Genomic DNA, 20,591 nt, shown 5'->3' with positions numbered 1-20,591 from the left:
TGACATGGACCTGAGCATATTTTTTTTTAAATGTATGCAAAACGGAATTCACAACATCTGTCCTTAAGGAATCAGGTGTATGATAGTATTACGATATTGCATTATATTTTATTCCGTTGGATTCAGAATCGTGACTTTAAAGCTGCCTATTGAAGTGCAGGGTTTTTGTACAGGCAGTGAATGGAGACATAGCACTGTGATGCTTTTGACTACTGGGGAAAAGGGACACAAGTCACCGTCTCAACAGGTAAGCAAACTTAAATGTATGATATCCATCGAATGTTTAATTTTCCCATTCTATTTTGAGTGTAGAAAGAACATATTTTTGTCTTTTGCATTTTTCAGATGCAAAATGTCCTTGAATAGACCTGTTCATAGTCCACTAAAGAAATGGTTTACATCAATTTGCTTATTTCCTTGAAAGTCAAATAGTTCCTCAAATTCTAGGTTCTGCTGTTGTAGAATGATGCAGAAATGTGTTTCCTAAAGTCTTATAAATAGAAAACCATTCCTTCCTCAGAATTTTTTTTACAGTCTACGAGAAAATGTTATATATTGTGGAAATACATTGTTGACCAAGTGTGACTCTGTGACAATGTAGTATCTATTTAGATTTGTTTTTACAAACCAATGTACTTTGAAGTTATCAAGATTAGTTGAAACCGATTGGTGTAAAGAGGGTAGTTTTTGTACTGCTTGGCATATGCCCTTGTCACACTGTGTATGGATACTTTGACTATTGGGGGAAAGGAACAATGGTCACAGTATCATCAGGTAAGCCATTGTTTTTGTGTGTTTTTTTCATGCAATCAAATTGTTGTAGTTTGAAGATAAATCATTGTTTTATGGAGAAAAGTAGACATTACTACTTGGATAACGTTGTTTGTGTAGCACACCTAGGTAAAGCAGTATATTGTTTGTTCATCTGTCCACATACGTCTTTCACTTTTTGCGATTGATGTTTATTTAGTGGATTATGTAGGCTTTGCTTTAGGTCAAAAATGACCATGTGAAAATGAAAATGTAGGCTATTCATATGGGAGTCAAACACATAAACTGATTATAGGTATAATAATAAGAGTTCATCTTAGCCTATATTTAATTGAGTGTTAATTTGCATCAACTTAATCCATATACATAATTGAATAAAAAGGTTTTATTAGAGAAACAGTATGTTTTATTTTACAGTTCTGTTTTCACTGGTAAATGTGTCTACAATTGAATGTGTTAATGTGTTTTTAATTGTGCCTTTCTGTATTATGCCTTTTCTAAAATGTTTATTCTATTCTACTGAGCCAGTTACTTTATGTTCGTATTCTTATCTTTTAGTATTTCTTCTTGTTGTAGCATTGTTGAGAAGGAACCTGAAAGTAAGGTTTTTGTAGATGGTGTATTTGTATCCTATCCTGTACATACAACTAATATACTAGAAACGTAGTGGTAGTTACACATCAAAGAATACAAGACAACCAACTACATGGAACTAAATGGTGCCTTATAGTGCACGATTAAATGAACAAGTAGTTCTCAGGTTATAACTGTGTAATGACCATTTTACCATGGTAATTCCTAGTAGTTACCTGGTCATTTTGTACATTCAAATCAAGTGTTACCTTTCTTTCTTTCTTTCTTGCAGCAGCCACAGCCACCCCTACTCTATTCCCTCTTATGAACTGTGGAACCGCTTCTAACAATGTCTACAGCATCGGTTGTCTCGCTACCGGCTTTTCACCTTCCTCACTCACATTCAAGTGGAAAGATGCCAGCGGGAGTCCGCTGACGGACTTCGTCCAGTACCCGGCAGTCCAGAGTGGGGGAGCCTACACAGGAGTCAGTCAGCTCCGTGTGGCTGAGAACGTCTGGGGAAACTCAAAGTCTTTCATTTGTTCTGTGGAACATCTTGGAAAGGAAACGACAGCAGTCATCAATAGACCAGGTAAGATCTGGTCATTATATTGCATTTTTTGTTGGTTCTATTTTTCTAAAGATTGCATTTTAATGTTTGTGATGTAAACTATTTCTGTTTAGAAAACCTGATTATAAAATGATACTTGGTGTTTACCCTGGATGTCTTATTTCAATAAGGGGTTAAACTAACATGCAGACATTTTTTTTTACCTCCCGCTACACAGTCCTAAAGTCTCCAACAGTGTCTTTGCTGTCGGGGCCCATTGGCACCACCCAGTACCTGATGTGTATGATTGAAGATTTCACCCCCAATAAAGTCACTGTCACCTGGAAGAAGAATGACATGGAGGTGGAGGGCCAAATCACTACTGTAGGCAAACAGCTGTCAGGCCTCTACTCAGGCAGCAGTCTGCTGAAGGTCAACAACACTGACTGGAACAACAAGGTCAAGTACAGCTGTGTGGTGCAGCACCAGGGACCACCCACCATCAAGACAATCTCCAAAACAGGTCTGTATATAGGAGAAGACTGTACTACAATTGATGTCATGCTCACATACAGTATGTCTATTATTTAGTGTAGTTCCTCATTAGGAACATTAACATGTCCTGCTTTCACATTGCTGCTCTCCCTTTCAGAACCACTGACGGTGACTCTGAACCCACCAAGTGTGAAAAAGGTGTTCTTGGACAACCAAGCAGTGCTGGACTGTGTCATCAGTGGTACAGACCAGGACACAGTGTCTGGTACCACTATCACCTGGCAGTTCAATGGACAGGACAAGATGGATGGCATCGATCTGAAAGATATTGAATCAAAGGGCAACCTGAACAGCAGGGTCAGTACTCTGACCATAGACCAGAAGGACTGGACCAATGTGAACAAAGTCCAGTGTTCTGCCATGAAGAGTGGTGAAGACAAACCGGTCATTCAGGACATCAGCTTCACCAAAGGAAGTAGGTCACTGAGACATCTCAATGTGGTTGTGATAAGTGGTCACATACTCCAGTATCTGGAGAGGGAGACACAGGATGTGCAGACTTTTGCTCCAGCCCAGCGCGAACACACCTGAGTCAGCAAATCAACTAATCATTAACTAATCATCACCTTTGCTTAGTTGAATCAGGTGTGTTAGTGCTGGACTAGAACAGAAACCTGCACGCCCCTGTGGCGCTCCAGAACCAGGGTTAAGGACCACTAAGTTGATTTTAAACTGATATTCACATACTGGTTTTCATACGTACCTACACATCCATGAGTGTAACGTTTCTCCTTAAAATCAATCCTCTTGCAGGTGAAGCCCCTTCAGTGTCCGTCCACCTTCTCCCGGAGGAAGACACCAGGAAGGAGAAGACTGTGACTCTGGTGTGCCTGGTGGTCATCCCGTCTCTCTATGACGTCTACATCATGTGGCAGGTGAACAGCAGCCAGTACCAGGAGGGGGTCACCAGCCCTCCTCAGAAAACCCAGAAAGGCGACTACTTCGTCACCAGCGTCTTCACCACCACTAAGAAGGAGTGGGAGGGAAACTCGGTTTTCACATGCGCCGTCAAAGACCTCAGCTCGGACAACAATACCACACCTCAGGGGAGGAGTGTGTCAAAGTCCTTGGGTAACTCATGTGAAGACAAGTGATATTAATCTGTGTGTGTTGTGTCGTTGTGTCTCCTTATTGACTCCTCTGTGGGTCAGAATAGCCAATTACTAGGCGTGTCCCCTGTTGTTTGATGTCATTGTTGTTGTCCTTGAGTTAAAGTTAACATGTTAGTGTTGTCATTGTTTTGTTGACTGTAAACATATTGTCTAATGTGATATTGTCCAGTCTACTGTTTTGTAAAATGTCAGTCCTATTGCACAGTCTTGTGTTGCCATTGTTGTCCTTTGTCATTGTTCAATGTGTCTTCCTAATGTGGAGGCTGGCTAATAAACAATACAGCATATGAGATCACATGGTTTGGTGTTCGTATATCAATTACTTCAAGTCTTACAAAATATACTGGTCTATTGTACATATAAAAACTGAATGCAGACAATTGTTTTGTCATGAAAAGACAACATCACTGAATAGCCTACATAGTAGTACTATACTCACAGTAAGGTGGTCATGGATGTACTATTTAATGTTTAGGTGTAGCTTGATATAATGTGAGTGGGTGTGCATGTTAATATTAGGCCAAGTCTGCACAGCTCAGTTGCATGTGCTCTTTGTGTGTTGATGTGTGTGTCTATGTGTGTCCATATAATTTGAGCTCATGTAGCTCATGTACGATAAAGACTAATACAGGTGTACAATATCAATGAACACATGAATATACAGACACACACACGAACAAGCAGACACACATGAACACACACACACACACACACGCAGACACAAGTGTATGTCCGTTCCTCACCACCTGTCTCTCTCCCTGTTCTCAGAGAACATCCTACTGACTGAGCCTGAGGCGGGCTTCGCTCTGAGCTGCACGGACAACGTTGAGGATGAGTTCGGCAGCCTGTGGTCCACCACCTCCTCCTTTATCATCCTCTTCCTTCTCTCCCTCACCTACAGCACAGTACTCAGCCTCGTCAAGGTACTGACACCGCTTATTTATTGTGATTGTAGACTTCTGATGAAGACCATTGGCAGCTGAAACGTCACGATTTGAAATAAAAAAATAACGTATCAAGTGTTTGTTTGTTTATTGTCTGTTTATTGTAATAACCTGTATCTGTCTCTGCCTCCTTTCAGATGAAGCAGTGAAGAACACATGATGGACTGTAGAGATAGATGTGTCTAGATTAGAAAGATAGTGGTCTGAGATTGTTTTGGCGTACAGTAGTGTTCTTTAGTAATAATGTTATGTATATATCCAATACATTATTGATTATGATTGATTAGTATTGTTTTTCTCACTATTATACATTCATTGTAGTGATATGTTATTTTTCATTCATTGATTTCTATTGTACAGTATCTTTAATTATAAAGTGTATCCTGTGAAGTCTGTGTCCTTTTTCATTAAATAAAATCAAACTTTTAGCTAGACATTTTACTGACACATCCACTGGATGCTAATGCTGGGAGAAGGACAAGTCCTATATTGTGTTTGGGGCAGCAGGTAGCCTAGTGGTTAGAGCGTTGGGCCAGTAACGTTTGTTCTGCCCCTGAACAAGGCAGTTAACCCACTGTTCCTAGGCCATCATTGTAAATAAGAATTTGTTCTTAACTGACTTGCCTGGTTAAATAAAGGTAAAATAAAAATACATTGCCTATTGAAGTGTTTCTGCTTGGCAGTTTTTTATGTAGACCATTTACAGCTGTACTTCCTCCCAGGACAGATTAAAACAACGTTAGGCTATATCCGCAATACACAACTAAGACTTCAACATTCTGTTATCAGTTGATCTGAGGTGGTTTCTTGGTTCTCTAACTTGTCTAATAATAGTGTCATGCAAAAGCAGCTTCCTCTCTCTCTATCCCCTTGATACCACACCTGTGTCACTGAAACTGTCCAGCAACTGCCAGGGCCACAAATACACTTCCTTGAAAGAAGAGAAACACTGCATGTACCAAAGCAACGCACCCACACATCAACACCAGCACACACACATATACTGTATATGTCAGTGCTTTGATGATTATTATTATAGTTGTTGATTATTTGGTAACTTAGATCAATGGTTCCCAACCGATGTGCCGCCACACACTGGTGTGAGTTGAGGAACTCTCAGGTATGTTTTGAAACATTTCCTGATCATGATTTTAATAATGGAACACTCACAAAATGTATGCACATGGAGTTGTGACTTGGGAGCACTAGTGGAGGTCAGATAATTCATTCAATGGAACATGGTTACATCTGTAACGTTGTTTCAAGTCCAGTGCCCTCAGGCTGTTGAGGGGCACGTAACAAAGGGGGGTTCCATTAAGTTAACATATGTAAATGTTTAAAGATGGTCATAACATGGATCATTTATCTATTTGATTTTGAATTTTAGGACTCCTTTAGGTATCAACAAAAATATATAAACAAATTACAGTATTTGATCAAATATTGAATTTGGCTTTTATTGCAAGTCCACAGAAATGCATTGAATAACACATTTATAAAATGCAAAACATACACATCTATCAAAAGAAATTTGGTTTTGAAGTGTCTGTCCAATATCTAGGAGATATGAGAAAGCTCAGGATTTTCATACTTTTTCACCCGGTACCGTGTTACCTTTATGAGACTCGTGGGGGTTATAGGACAAAACTGAGAACACCATTGTGTTTGTGAGAGTCTCATCTTGGTGGCCAATCCATTCAGACACTGCAGATTTTCATGAGAAGACAGATTTTTGAGATGTCTCCTGGTCTGGCAAACAGCGCTGTAGCTCTGCACCTTTCCACCGCAGATGCCAAAGGCAGCCCATAAACATTTTAATTAATTCATTAAAAATTAAACTGACAGATTAAATTGACTGATTTTTGTTTTGTTTTTGTAATGTTAACCCCGGACCAATCAACTCTTAAAGACAAATTAACACTCAAGAGTAAGAAACTATGAAAACTATTAACATATTTCAAGTAAAATAAAATAGATGATTTTCAGAATGGATCAGATGTGATCATTACAACTAAATTAATTAATTAATAGGGACATTTTACGTGTGCCACAGAATTTTATATCCCATCACAGTTGTGAATCACTGACTTAGATACAGGTCACTTTCTATGTGTGTAAATACTACTGTAATGAATACTCAGGGAGAAAAAGTTGTAGATTCACGCGCAGAGCATGGCAGATGTTTATTATGCCTTAGCAGAAGGCAGGTATCATGGTCACAGGCAGGTATCATGGTCACAGGCAGGTATCATGGTCACAGGCAGGTATCATGGTCACAGGCAGGTATCATGGTCACAGGCAGGTATCATGGTCACAGGCAGGTATCATGGTCACAGGCAGGTATCATGGTCACAGGCAGGTATCATGGTCACAGGCAGGTATCATGGTCACAGACAGGTATCATGGTCACAGGCAGGTATCATGGTCACAGGCAGGCAATGGTCAAACACAGGTAGGCAGTCAAATCAATGAACAGGTGAAATCAATGAACAAAAATGAAAGACAGGGCTACGTTCCAGAACACAAAGAAAAATAACACAAGGTTGACTAAGAAAAGAAAGCAGAACCTTACAACTACTGGAGACTAGCAGGCTGCCAGGGCATCAGAGCTGCTATCAACAGCAACACCTGTATTCAGCGCATGAGGCTACTTCTGCTAACAACTACAGGGAGCTTGAGGACAGCAGCTCTTGTAAACCAGCTAAACACTGTCATCTAGGGCAACGTTCAAGAACACATTTATATTCCTGTTGTGCAAATAACATGTATTTTACAACCTAAAGAGATGCTGCGTAACTCACTCTTTAAGTTGTATGATTATCCATTCTCATCTGTGCAGTCTGTCCTTTAGCCATGATGGCCAGTGAGAATGGATTGGCATTTCTTCATATACATTTAGATTATAATATCTGACCAGATTAACTCTACTGGCTAAAACAGCTACTCCAATTATCCAATTATTGGATTCTGACAACAAAATGTGTTTATTTGAAGTTAAAAAAATATATTTGTAACTTTCAATAATGACAAAAAAATATACTGTGTAAAGAAATGACCTTAGCAAGGTGCTTTGATCATTGTTATGGTCAAAATGCCTGACAGAGCAAAAGCTGAAAGCCCAAACTAATCAAGAGTTAATAATTCGTAGTAAAACATAATTTGACATACTGTTCATGAGATCAAAATCAATAGATCATGTTATGGTTGCTGTGTTTATTCCATCTTTGGCCCTGTACAGAGTGGTGGGGAGGTTTTTGTACAGGGTTAAACCACTGTGCCATATAGAGGGTCACAATGATACAGTCCATGACAAAAAGCTACCACCTCTACCAAGCACAGTGTGTAAGAGTGCTGACACCTAAGGAACACAGACATATACATTCTGATTGTCTATAGGCAGCTAACCTAAACGTGCTGGTACATTTATACACATTATCAACTCAAACAAATGTCCATACTCTTTACTCTTTAGGCCTACTTCAGAGAAAGAAATATCATCATTAAAAACTTTAAAACAGACATACACTGGGGAACAACTTTTTTCTGTACACGGTGATCTAAAAATTAGCTTGAATTGAACTTCAGTTGTTGTTGTAAATGACACAGGATTGAAAAAGAGATGGTCCACATGGAGACATAGGAGGTTTCAGTGAGTTTTACTGAGAGGATTCTGTGGCTGTTTGTGACATGGGTTTTTGTAATGGAGTGAGTCACTGTGTACGGGAGTGGCCACAGTGATGAACATCAATACTAAAACACCTCCATGGACATGAGGGTTGACAGGATTGTACTGTGTAAACATTGACTTCACTCTGGAGCCATACGAGAGATCATTTCACTGCTATGAAATTAAATGTTCATATTTTCATCTTAATTTTCTCCATTCCACTATTGGTTGCTATTCTACTATTGTGTACTATGTTTCTGATTTCATACTGATTCCTACTGTGCTGTTTTGTAGCCAAATTGTTGAATGAAATTCATGTTTGATTTCGGACATGCCTGTCCATATAAATATACAGTGTAGCACCCTATCCTGACATTTAAGATATAACAATCATGGTTATCACGTTGTCCAGACATATGGCTTTATTTACAGGAGGTATTGACATTTTGACACAAAACTCATGCCCTGATTTACAGAAATATTGTAACAAAGTTGTCTAATGAAGGCAAACAATTTAGAATCCTCCGATCCTGTAGCCTGTTCCCAACCGTCACGTTGTACAGCGCCATAGAAACCCTGAGGGTTTTGTTTTTCATTTTCTCTGAATAGAAACACTATAATATGCCCTGATTTACAGAAATATTGTAACAAAGTTGTCTAATGAAGGCAAACAATTTAGAATCTCAAAGGTGCCCTCTGGTGGTAAAATTAGCAATAACTTTAAATGAATTAAATTACGTGCCACAGAATGCTGCGGCAGCACACAAGGTGTGCCGCAAGTATGACACAACTTTTAAAGGAGGAACCACTGTAAGTAGAACCAATGAATGTTGAACATGCTAAACTTAATGCCCAGTCTATCCTGTCTCAGGACCTATTATGGACAGAGCAGTCCATCTGTTACTGTTACTTTTCAAACAGTTGTTATGCTTTAAGACATGCAAATATACAGAAAGGATGAAAATGCAGTTGTGGTCCATAAATCCACCAAGGACCATTCTCTGATGACGTAGACCCTCTGAGAAAACTGAACCAGGAGAACTTTACGTAGTAAGAATATCACTTTATGGGCCTGAGATATTGAAACTTTAATGTCATTTTGTACACGAAGCCAAATAGTCACAGGTTCTGACCAAATTGACTGAATATATCAATATAAACGGACTATTTAATAATGCACACATACTTAGAGTATGGAATAAACAAATTTACAGTTACTTTTGTCATAATTATTATGTTTTAAGTCACACAGAAACACCATATTTTCCATAATTTTTGGTCAAACTGTTTGAGAAGTAACTATTAATGCATCCATTCCATAAGGTTTATGCTTGAAAATCCATTCTGTTCCACACCGGCCCTGCTCTGCTTTTATCAGTTGTGTCTGTTTCTCTCACACACCCCACCCCTCTTTCTTCCCCTCTGTGACCCTCACAGCTGTGTGGCACCACGCTTGGTGAACTCCAGTCTGTCACCTGGGTGTTTCAGGGTCCCAGTTTAGCATCTCTGATGATTCAGATAGACAGTTAAAGTAGTTAAGTAGCCCAGGGACTGCAGGGACTGTTCCTATATTCTTTCATGTTCTAATTCTCACTACCTTGTTTCAGCTGAGGATAAAAAACTGTTTTGCATCAACCACATGAACACAATTTGAATTTGATTAAATGGTGAGATGGATCAAATAATTTTATTTTAATTATTGGTTTGTCAACAGTTGTATTAATTGTATTATTTAATATTTTCAGTCATTCACTGATACTCATCACACACAATGTTATTGACAGACCATATTCATGGTTTGTGTTGGTAATAAATATAACACACTTATCAAGAATTGCATTGAACAATGAGTCCTTAACTAAAATAATAAATTGCTCTATGTGGTTTCTCATATCTGTCCTGGGCACCTCCACCTAAATACTTTAGTATGTCTTGATTATAATTGTTTATAGGGGAGAGAGTTTAAGAATGTGTTTTTATCAGGTGTGTCTATCAAAATGAGTGTTGGGCACAGTAGTTCAAAGCTACCCAAGCATGATTTAAACCCCAGGACGCACCTGCACCCTGATGAAGCCATTTCCCTGATATATTATCTTCATTAACCCTAAAAAGGATCAATATATCATTGTAAAAGTGCAGTAACATGTTTAAAAACAACACACAACAATGATGTATTGCAGATGTGGGTTAAAAAGACAAATTGTGAATTGAAAAAGTTATCGAGTGAAGTTTCGCCATCTAAGTGAAGTAGTTTGGTGATATTTGCTGACCATATGACATTGAAGCAATGGGAATACATTTCAGGGTACTTCAGGATGGGAATTATTCCTTCTTCTTTTTTAGTTATCTTGTTTTATGTGTTGTTTTAAAAATCTATATTTGTAAGGTATTTTCTGACTTTATTGAACAGATAGAGAGAGAGGTAATGTAATGAAAGATAGAGGTTGTGTCAAAGGGCAGTAGGCCAGATTCAAAACTATGCCTAAAACGTATGACACAACATACCAGAATTTCTTACAAGGGCCATTTGTGATATTGTTGTGAGAAATATCAAAATGTAATATGATTTAATGTCAACTATTTCATTTCTTAATACATGAAACACTGTTCGAATGAGAGACGTGACAAAAAAACATTTACTTTACTGTGTAAACAACACAGAAAATGTTTGCTGATTGACAGTGATCACTGATGTCTGGCTTTGTCTTAGAATTGATTGCCTTGAAACATATTTTATATGCATGTGACATGCTACCACCCAACTATGGATGTCATGCAAATTCTGTCCCTCAAGTCTGTGTACTTATATGATGTTTCCTACCATGTGTGAATTGTCTTCCATCCTGAAAAGATGACAGGTAAACTACACCTCCTCCCGGTCTTGCTGGGCATCTGTAGTATGTACTCAATAATCTAGCATCTTATTGGAACAAAGTATTTTACGTATAGAGATAATTATAATATCCATTGAGTTAGCATATTTTGATCTATTGTCTTCATTCTCTCTTCTCTATTAGGGGTATATCTTCTACTTGCACACAATCCCGGATCCGGGAGCACCCCCATCAGTAAAAAAGCTGACTAGCATAGCCTAGCATAGTGTCACAAGTAAATACTAGCATCTAAATATCATTAAATCACAAGTCCAAGACACCAGATGAAAGATACACATCTTGTTCAATCCAGCCATCATTTCTGATTTTTAAAATGTTTTACAGGGAAGACACAATATTTAAATCTATTAGCTAACCACGATAGCAAAAGACACAACTTTTTTTCCCCACCGTTTTTTTCCTGCATAGGTAGCTATCACAATTTCGACCAAATAAAGATATAAATAGCCACTAACCAAGAAACAACTTCATCAGATGACAGTCTGATAACATATTTATTGTCAAGCATAGGTTTTGTTAGAAAAATGTGCATATTTCAGGTATAAATCATAGTTTGCCATTGCAGCCACCATCACAAATCTCCCCAAAGCGACTAGAATTACTACAGAGAGCAACGTGTATTACCAATTTACTCATCATAAAACATTTCTTAAAAATACACAGCGCACAGCAATGGAAAGACACAGATCTTGTGAATTCAGACAATATTTCAGATTTTCTAAGTGTCTTACAGCGAAAACACAATAAATCGTTATATTAGCATACCACATGTGCAAACGTTACCCGAGCATTGATTCAAGGCAAAAAGAGCGATAGCGTTATCATCACCAAAATATATTAATTCTTTCACTAACCTTCTCAGAATTCTTCCGATGACACTCCTGTAACATCATATTACACAATCCATATAGAGTTTGATCGAAAATGTGCATATTTAGCGGCACAAATCGTGCTTACACAATGGAAATACTGTCCAACTACTCAAGCAATCTGCCCGGCGCCATCTTGAAAAGACACCTATTTTTATCGAAAACTATTCATAAACTTGACTAAAAAATACAAGTTGGACAGCAATTGAAAGAGAAATTAGTTCTTAACGCAATCGCTGAATTACATTTCTAAAATTATCCTTACTGTGAAATACAGGGTGCGCCAAAGCGAAGCTACACAAAAAAAAATGGCGATATATGCGTTTAACATTTTTCAACAGAACAACGATTTATCATCATAAATAGTTCTTACTATTAGCTGAGCTTCCATCAGAATCTTGGGCAAGGTGTCCTTTCTCCGGTCTAATCGTCTTTTGGTCGAAAGATGTCCTCTTGTCCTGTCGAAATGGCCACTAACGTTCGGCATCTACAGGAAAAGTGTCCAACTCTTCAAAGTGCGTCACAAAGAAATGCCTCAAAATCGCACTAAAAGGATATAAATTGCTTTAAAACGGTTTAAATTAACTACCTTATGATGTCTTTAACACCTATAACGAATAAAAATATGACCGGGGATATAGAAGTGCCTAAACCAAAGCTTGGAAGGAGGCCAGTCCGACGACCACTCTGCGTCGAGCGCACGGCTGAAAAGAAAGGTACTTCCTGTATCTTGGTCTTTTATAAAGTCCCAGATTGCGCAATCGACCCCATTCAAATTGTCACCACTTACTGACATCTAGAGGAAGGCGTAGGCAGTGTTTGTAGCCCCATAGCATTCACAGGGACTTATAAACTGACCTGGGAGCAGGGGCCAAGATTTCTGAAATCTCACTCCCTGGCAGGAAAAGTGCTGTAGAATGAGTTCTGTTTCACTCAGAGACATAATTCCAACGGTTTTAGAAACTAGAGAGTGTTTTCTATCCAATAATAACAATAATATGCATATTGTACGAGCAAGAATTGAGTACTAGGCAGTTTAATTTGGCAACGTCAAGAAAAAAAAAGTGCTAACAGCACCCCCTATTGACAAAAGGTTAATGCAATCGCTGTGTTAGATTTTTACAATTAACGTTACTACGACATACAGCGTGCGTTAAAGCGAGACCGCACCGAAATTAATGGCGGAATATGAGTTTAACATTTTTCAACAGAACAACGAATTAACATCATAAATAGTTCTTACTTTTTGATGAGCTCCCATCAGATTCTTGGGCAAGTTGTCCTTTTTCCAAAAGAATCGTTGCTCGGTTGTAGATTGTCGCCTTCAACGTTGGAATTAGCAGTAAACATTAGCCATGTGGGCCAGACCCTAGAACGCAGCACAAATAAATACCCGAAAATTGCAATATACTGATATAAACTGATATAACTCGGTTTAAAATAACAACATTATGATGTCTTTAACACCTATATCAAATAAAAACAGAGCCGGATATATCTAAGGGCTATAACGGGAGCTTTCTAGAACGACATCCTGAGGTCCTTTTTGCGTCATGGCGAAGAGAAGAAAGGGAGCACCCCACGTTGCCAGCCCATTTATAAGCCTCAGATCTGCCCAGCAACTCCATTTCAATTCTCACTATTCGCTGACATCCAGGGGAAGGCGTATGCAGTGCATCTCAACCAATAGAAGACAGGCAAATTAATAAACCGACCTCAGAACAGCCTGCAGAATTCAGCATTCTCACATCCTCATAGGAAAATTGCTCCAACTCGAGTTCTGTTTTACTCACAGATATAATTCAAACGGTTTTAGAAACTAGAGAGTGTTTTCTATCCAATAGTAATAATAATATGCATATTGTACGAGCAAGAATTGAGTACGAGGCAGTTTAATTTGGGAACGAAATTATTACAAAGTGCAAACAGCACCCCCTATTGAGAAAAGGTCAGAGTCTGGAGGACATTCCCTCCAGTCCAGTCCTGAAAAAGCCTGCAGAACCTCTCAGCCTCTCCAGTAAGGGATCTGGCTTTACCTTTAGTAGCTACAACATGGCCTGGATACGTCAACCTGCAGGAAGAGCACTTGAATGGATAGGCATTAATGCTAGTGGAACTGCATATGCAAAAAGTGTTGAAGGACGGATAGAAGTCACCTGAGATAATTCTAACAGCATGGTGTAACTCAGGCCTGGCAAATTATTTTCCATGGAGGGCCACATTAGAATATATTTTTGCCATCGCGGGCCAGAATCATATTACTGGATTATACATCATGTGTATGATTGTGTTGACAGATATATCTACTGTAAATCACGTCCAAATATGCTACTTATTTTACTTTTTTAACATGCACAGAAATAAACCACATCCATGTTCTTCTTTTGGTAGGTATTTTCATTATTAAACATGCAATGAACTACACGGAGGGAAAAGTACACTGTGAATTCAGCACCACAGACAGAACTCTTGTTAACGAGTATGCACAAAAACACAAGAAAGATAGAGAGCTCAACATTACATTTAAACTACTCAATCAGTGTGAGGAGAAGTATCTGATGGGCATTGACTAGAGCAGTGAAGTCAGGTATAGTTTCTGACCTCGCTATGCGCAGGATTGCTGAGAGGTGAGAGTCAGTATGAGATGATCTGTGCCTTGAATTGTTATATTTCATCACTGAAAATATCTATTCACATACATAGGTTGACCCACACAGTACAAACATCTTCTGAGCATGACTCCTAATCTTTGGAAAGTTTTGTTCATCGAGAGATGAATAGAACCTCGTCAGTGACATTGTTTTGAATAGTTCTCCAATCACTGCATCAGACTGAAGATCGATAAGCGCATGTTGCAGGTCAGTGAGAGTGTTATCCACAATGAAGGTGAAAGCAGAGGAAACCAACAGCATGTCATTTTCCAACACTTTGAAATCCTCAAAACGACCAGAAAACTCACCGTTCCAAGCACGCAGCAGCGATGTATACTTCTCCCGCTGGTCATCTGATAGGGAACAGACTAGTAGTGTCGGAAGGTGGGTGAGATTGTTGGCTTCTACTTGGCGGGTCAGGAGGAGTAATTTTCGCTTGAAGGCTTTGACAAGGCTGGACATCTGATGTGCAAAAAGGCCCTTCCCTTGTAGAAGGGAATTCATTTAATTCATTAGGGCCATGATGTCCACGCTGAAGGCAAAATCAGCCAAACATTCTTTACATTGCAGTTGAGGGAAATCCACACATTTTCTTTTCATTTGCAAAAACTCTGCAATCTCCGACTTCAGGTCCGACACCCTTTTTTTAGCACCTTCCCCAAACTCAGCCATCTCACGTTTGTGTGGTAGGGGAGATCTGCACCTTCCCCAAACTCAGCCATCTCACGTTTGTGTGGTAGGGGAGATCTGCCTGACCCGACTCTGTCTCTTCCAACAGTGAGACAAACTGCCTGTGGTTTATTAAAGATTTCACTCTTATGAGGTTTACCACTTTAGTGACTGTATCCACAACATGGCTAATTTTCAGAACAAATTTACAGAGCACCTCCTGATGATTAATGCAAAGCAGGAAAATAACATTCTGATCTGGGTTCAGCTCAGCTACTTGATCTTGTATCCTTTTCAAAAGGCCAACGTTTTCTCCTGTCAAGTTTGGGCATCCATCAGTGTTCACACTGGATAACTTTTCAAAACTCAGTCCCAATTTTGCCACAAACTTGTTAACCTCCTCCAATAAATCTTTCCCTGTGGTCGTGCTCTTCATTGACTGCTGTAATTTCAAAGTCTGGGGTTATGCCTAGTAAGAATATCAACAACTGCACTGTGTCACGTGCATCACTACTCTCATCCAGGGCAAGGAGAAAAAGGTGAAATCCTTTACCTTGTCTTTCAACTGTTGTGCCATATTCTCTGCGATGTCCTCAACACACCGTGTCACTATTCGTCTTGACAGGGAAACATTTTCAAACAGCTCTTTATTGTCGTGGCAAAGTATTGCTGCAGAGTCAATTAAACATTCTTTAAAGAATTCACCCTCAGTGAATTTATTTTATTTAACCAGGCAAGTCAGTTAAGAACAAATTCTTATTTACAATGAGGGCCTAGGAACAGTGGGTTCCTAGGCCGTCATTGTTCAGGGGCATAACAGATTTTTACCTTGTCAGCTTTACCTTGTCAGCCAACCTTTTGGTTACTGGCCCAACGTTGTAACCACTAGGCTACCTGCCACCCCAGAATGGCTTGCCTTGTTTAGCAATTTTGTCAGACAGTACATAGCTAGCTCTTGCAATTCCGTTTGCTGAATGCAGTTTTGTGAAAAGTCCTTGCTGCTTTTGCAACTGAGAATGCAACTCTTTCGATGCACTTGCCCTCTGCTCAGAAAACATATTCCTATATTTCTCTACATGCTTCGTCTGTAAGTACAAGGACAAGTTGTAGTCTTTCAAGACAGCGATGCTCTCTTTGCACACTAAGCACACAGCTTTCCCTGATACCTTAAAACCTCTTGAGAATATAGGGGGTGCCATTTCGACATAGCACAAATTCTTATCCAAATTAAACTGCCTCGTACTCAATTCTTGCTCGTACAATATGCATATTATTATTACTATTGGATAGAAAACACTCTCTAGTTTCTAAAACCGTTTGAATTATGTCTCTGAGTGAAACAGAACTAGACTTAGAGCAATTCTCCTATGAGGATTTGAAAATGGTGAAATCTGCTTGCTGTTCCCAGACCTGTGTATTAATTTGCCTGTCCTCTATTGGTTGAGATGCACTGCATACGCCTTCCCCTGGGTGTCAGCAAATAGGGAGACTTGAAATGGAGTCTCTACGTAGTTCCCAGAGGTTATAAATGGTTTGGAACCACGGTGTACGTTCTTTTGGATCTTCAACTGGGCGCAAAGAGGAGCTTGCCATGTCCTTGTAGAAGCTCTGGTTTTAGCTACTTAGATAATTCCGGTCATGTTTTTATTCGATATAGGCTTTAAAGACATCATAATCTTGTTATTTTGAACCGAATTATACCAGTTTATGTCAGTATATTGCGATTTTCGGGCATTTCATTTTGTGACGTTGTATTGAGTTGGGTATCTCTCTCTCGAATGCCATTGTGTACTGCTAATTGCAACGTCGAAGGAAACATTCTCCAACCCAGCAACGATTATTTTGGCCAACGGACACCTTTCCCAAGATTCTGATGGGAGTTCAGCTAATAGTAAGTACTATTTATGCTGATAATTCGTTGTTCTGTTGAAAAAGTAAAATGCATAAGACGCCATTATTTTCCGAGTAGCCTTGCGCTATCGCACCATGTATTGCACCCAGTATTGCGCAGTAAGGTTAATTTTAAAAATGTAATTCAGCGATTGCATTAAGAACTAATTTGTCTTTCAATTGCTGTCCACCCTGTATTTTTTAGTCAAGTTTATGATTATTTATTGATTAGACTAGGTGACTCTCCAAGATGGCGCCCGACATTTTCTGGCCAGTTTGGCTACTTTTCTCATTGTATAACCACGATTTTTGTGGCTAAATATGCACATTTTCGAACAAACTCTATATGTATGTTGTAATATGATGTTACAGGAGTGTCATCTGAAGAATTCTGAGAAGGTTAGTGAAAAAATTAATATATTTTGGTGGTGATAACGTTATCGCTCTTTTTGCCTTGAATCAATGCTGGGGTAATGTTTGCACATGTGGTATGCTAATATAACGATATATTGTGTTTTCGCTGTAAAACACTTAGAAAATCTGAAATATTGTCTGGATTCACAAGATCTGTGTCTTTCAATTGCTGTACGCTGTGTATTTTTAAGAAATGTTTTATGATGAGTAATTATGTAATACACGTTGCTCTCTGTAGTTATTCTAGTCGAGTTGTGATGGTGGTTGCAATGGTAAACTATGATTTATACCTGAAATATGCACATTTTTCTAACAAAACATATGCTATACAATAAATATGTTATCAGACTGTCATCTGATGAAGTTTTTTCTTGGTTAGTGGCTATTTATATATTTATTTGGTCGAATTGGTGATAGCTACTGATGGAGTGAAAAAATAGTGGAGTAAGAAAAATGGTGTCTTTTGCTAACGTGGTTAGCTAATAGATTTACATATTGTGTCTTCCCTGTAAAACATTTTAAAAATCAGAAATGGTGGCTAGATTCACAAGAAGTGTATCTTTCATCTGGTGTCTTGGACTTGTGATTTAATGATATTTAGATGCTAGTATTTACTTGTGACGCTATGCTAGGCTATGCTAGTCAGCTTTTTTACTGATGGGGGTGCTCCCGGATCCGAGTTTGGGAGGAATTAGAGGTTAATAAAGAAATATTTAGACGTCCACTCTTGATGGAACACCCTACATTCATTGTCGACTTTCATTTTCTTTGATATCTTTGAAAAACATATTTTTTCACAATTTCTATCTAGCTACTATTTGTAACTGTGACGTGTGTGTCAGCCTGTCAGTCACTGTCTGTCCTCGTGTAGTTGTTATTTATACGTGCCTTCAAAATAAATGTCCCACAAGCGGTGGGAGTTAGATCATTACACAAGGCGAGTATTCATTGGGCTTTTAATTTGAATAACAAATCCGTTTTTCAAAACTTTACTATCGCAAATTCTTTATGTGGTCTGAGCATGATTCTGCGGGCCATATTGAATCAGGCCGGCCTTTGCCCTGGCCTGGTGTATCTGAAGCTGTATGTTCTGAGAGCAGAGGGCTCTACTGTATAAATGTAAAACATACTTTTTTTTTGCAATGATCAATTACTGCCCCATTGAAAACATGTCCTGTGAATACTAGTCTACTATTCTTGTCAATCGTGGCCTTTATGTATGTACTATTCAATACATGTTAATTATTTCCTTGACAAATGGATGTCTATACAGTATATACCATTTCAATGAATACACAATTCAAATAATTATTATGAAGATGATCAATATTTAGAAAATCATCATGTTCCCCACAGTTCCTCCAGTCCTTGAGTCAGTTATGTGTGTGGTGAGTAGGGCCTGTAGGTTTTTCTGGTTAAGTCACCTGATTAGGAAAAACAATGTTTTTTGCTGGTCTTGTCATGTGGTAAAGGACAACTCCTGGCACTACTGATGAGCCATAAATTGACATCTGATCTCATTTATCAGCCCCTCCTCCATGACATCATGATGTAAATCCAGATCCCTCAGAGTTCATATATACTTATGTTCTGCTGCTGACTTGTTGTCTCTCCACCCTCAGTATGACGGGAAAACGACCTGTGAGTTCTGCAGTACTTAAATCAGCTGTTCTTGGTGAAATTAGTGAACATGGACAATTCGATTTTTTTATATCTTATCCTGCTTTCCTTCAGGTTTCAATGGCCAGAGTCTGGAATCCATTCCCTCCAGTTCAGTCCGGAAAAATCCTGGAGAAACTCTCAGTCTCTCCTGTAAGGGATCTGGGTAAACCTTTATTAGCTACAACACACATTGGACAAGACAATCTGCTGGGAAAGCATTGGAATGGATGGGTAACTCCGGATTAGGCCTAGGTAACCATGCTAAAAGCTTTGAAGGACGTATGGAAACAACAAAAGACAATTCCAACAGCATGATAACTCTGAAGCTGTCTGGTCTGAGAGCAGAGGACTCTGCTGTGTATTACTGTGCACGAGAGACACAGTGATGTGAGTGAGTAGAGGATCTGTACAAAAACCCCTCAGAGAATCTAACTGGCAGCAGAGTCAACAGAGGGCAGTAGAGGATCAGTACAGCAGAGTAATGTCTACTGAAATGTAATATTCCCCTGAGAGCTACTTGTACATTAATACAAAGTACACATTTCCCTGAGGAGAGGTGTAGAAAAGAGAGGGAGAATTGCATTAAGCTGTGTTTAAGATGTCTAATCTGCCATTTAAATCATGATGAAGGCTTTTTATCATCCACCAAGGCTCCCCACAGTTCCTACAATTGTCAAGTCAGTCCATATGTCTGATGAATAGAGTCTGTCCAGCCCATGACAGACTCAGGACCCAGGTTTTTTTTTCATATTCAAATTAGTATATTTTCTATTTATAGGGCTCATTTGAAAAAGAGACCTTGATCTCAACATGACTCCCTATCAAAACTAAAGGTTAAATAAACTTTTGGCCATACTGATGACTCATAAATTGACCTCTGACCTCATTCATCAGCCCCTCCCCCACGACATCATGATGTAAATCCAGATCTCAGTACTCAGTACTTTGTTGAAACACCTTTGGCAGTGATTCAGGCCAAAGAGTTCAATCTTGTTTCTCATGGTCTGAGAGTCTTTAGGTGCCTTTTGGGAAACTTCAAGCAGGCTGTCATGTGCCTTTTACTGAGAAGTGGCTTCCGTCTGGCCACCATAAATGCCTGATTGGTGGAGTGCTGTGGAGATGTTTGTGTTTCTGGAAGTTTCTTCCATCTCCACAGATTAACTCTAGAGCTCTGTCAGAGTGACCATCGAGTTCTTGGTAACCTCCTGACCAAGGCCTTTCTCCCCCAATTGCTCAGTTTGGCCGGGCGGCCAGCTCTAGGAAGAGTCTTGGTGGTTCAAAACTTCTTCCATTTAAGAATGATGGAGGCCACTGTGTTCTTGGGGACCTTCAATGTGGCAGAAATGTTTTGGTACCCTTCTCCAGATCTG

The 20,591-nt window shown here is 39.1% G+C and overlaps 1 protein-coding gene and 1 gene segment (V, D, J or C); one reads left to right on the top strand and one right to left on the bottom strand.

Moving 5' to 3' along the window:
- The window catches only part of LOC120034203, a 50,149-nt gene extending 45,165 nt beyond the window's left edge, over positions 1-4,984 (top strand). The window contains 7 exon segments of the C gene segment in view: positions 722-774; positions 1,637-1,936; positions 2,133-2,417; positions 2,547-2,864; positions 3,203-3,520; positions 4,330-4,484; positions 4,643-4,984. Of these exon segments, the coding sequence occupies positions 722-774; positions 1,637-1,936; positions 2,133-2,417; positions 2,547-2,864; positions 3,203-3,520; positions 4,330-4,484; positions 4,643-4,654 (1,441 nt within the window).
- Positions 1-20,591, bottom strand: part of LOC120034204 (immunoglobulin gamma-1 heavy chain-like) — a 596,842-nt gene that overhangs the window by 430,858 nt on the left and 145,393 nt on the right. The gene's annotated exons all lie outside the window — the stretch shown is intronic.

The sequence above is a fragment of the Salvelinus namaycush genome, chromosome 41, assembly GCF_016432855.1.
Source record: "Salvelinus namaycush isolate Seneca chromosome 41, SaNama_1.0, whole genome shotgun sequence".
Lineage (NCBI taxonomy): Eukaryota > Metazoa > Chordata > Actinopteri > Salmoniformes > Salmonidae > Salvelinus > Salvelinus namaycush.
Note: the sequence above shows the minus strand (reverse complement) of the source record. Positions and strands in the feature narration are given on the sequence as shown.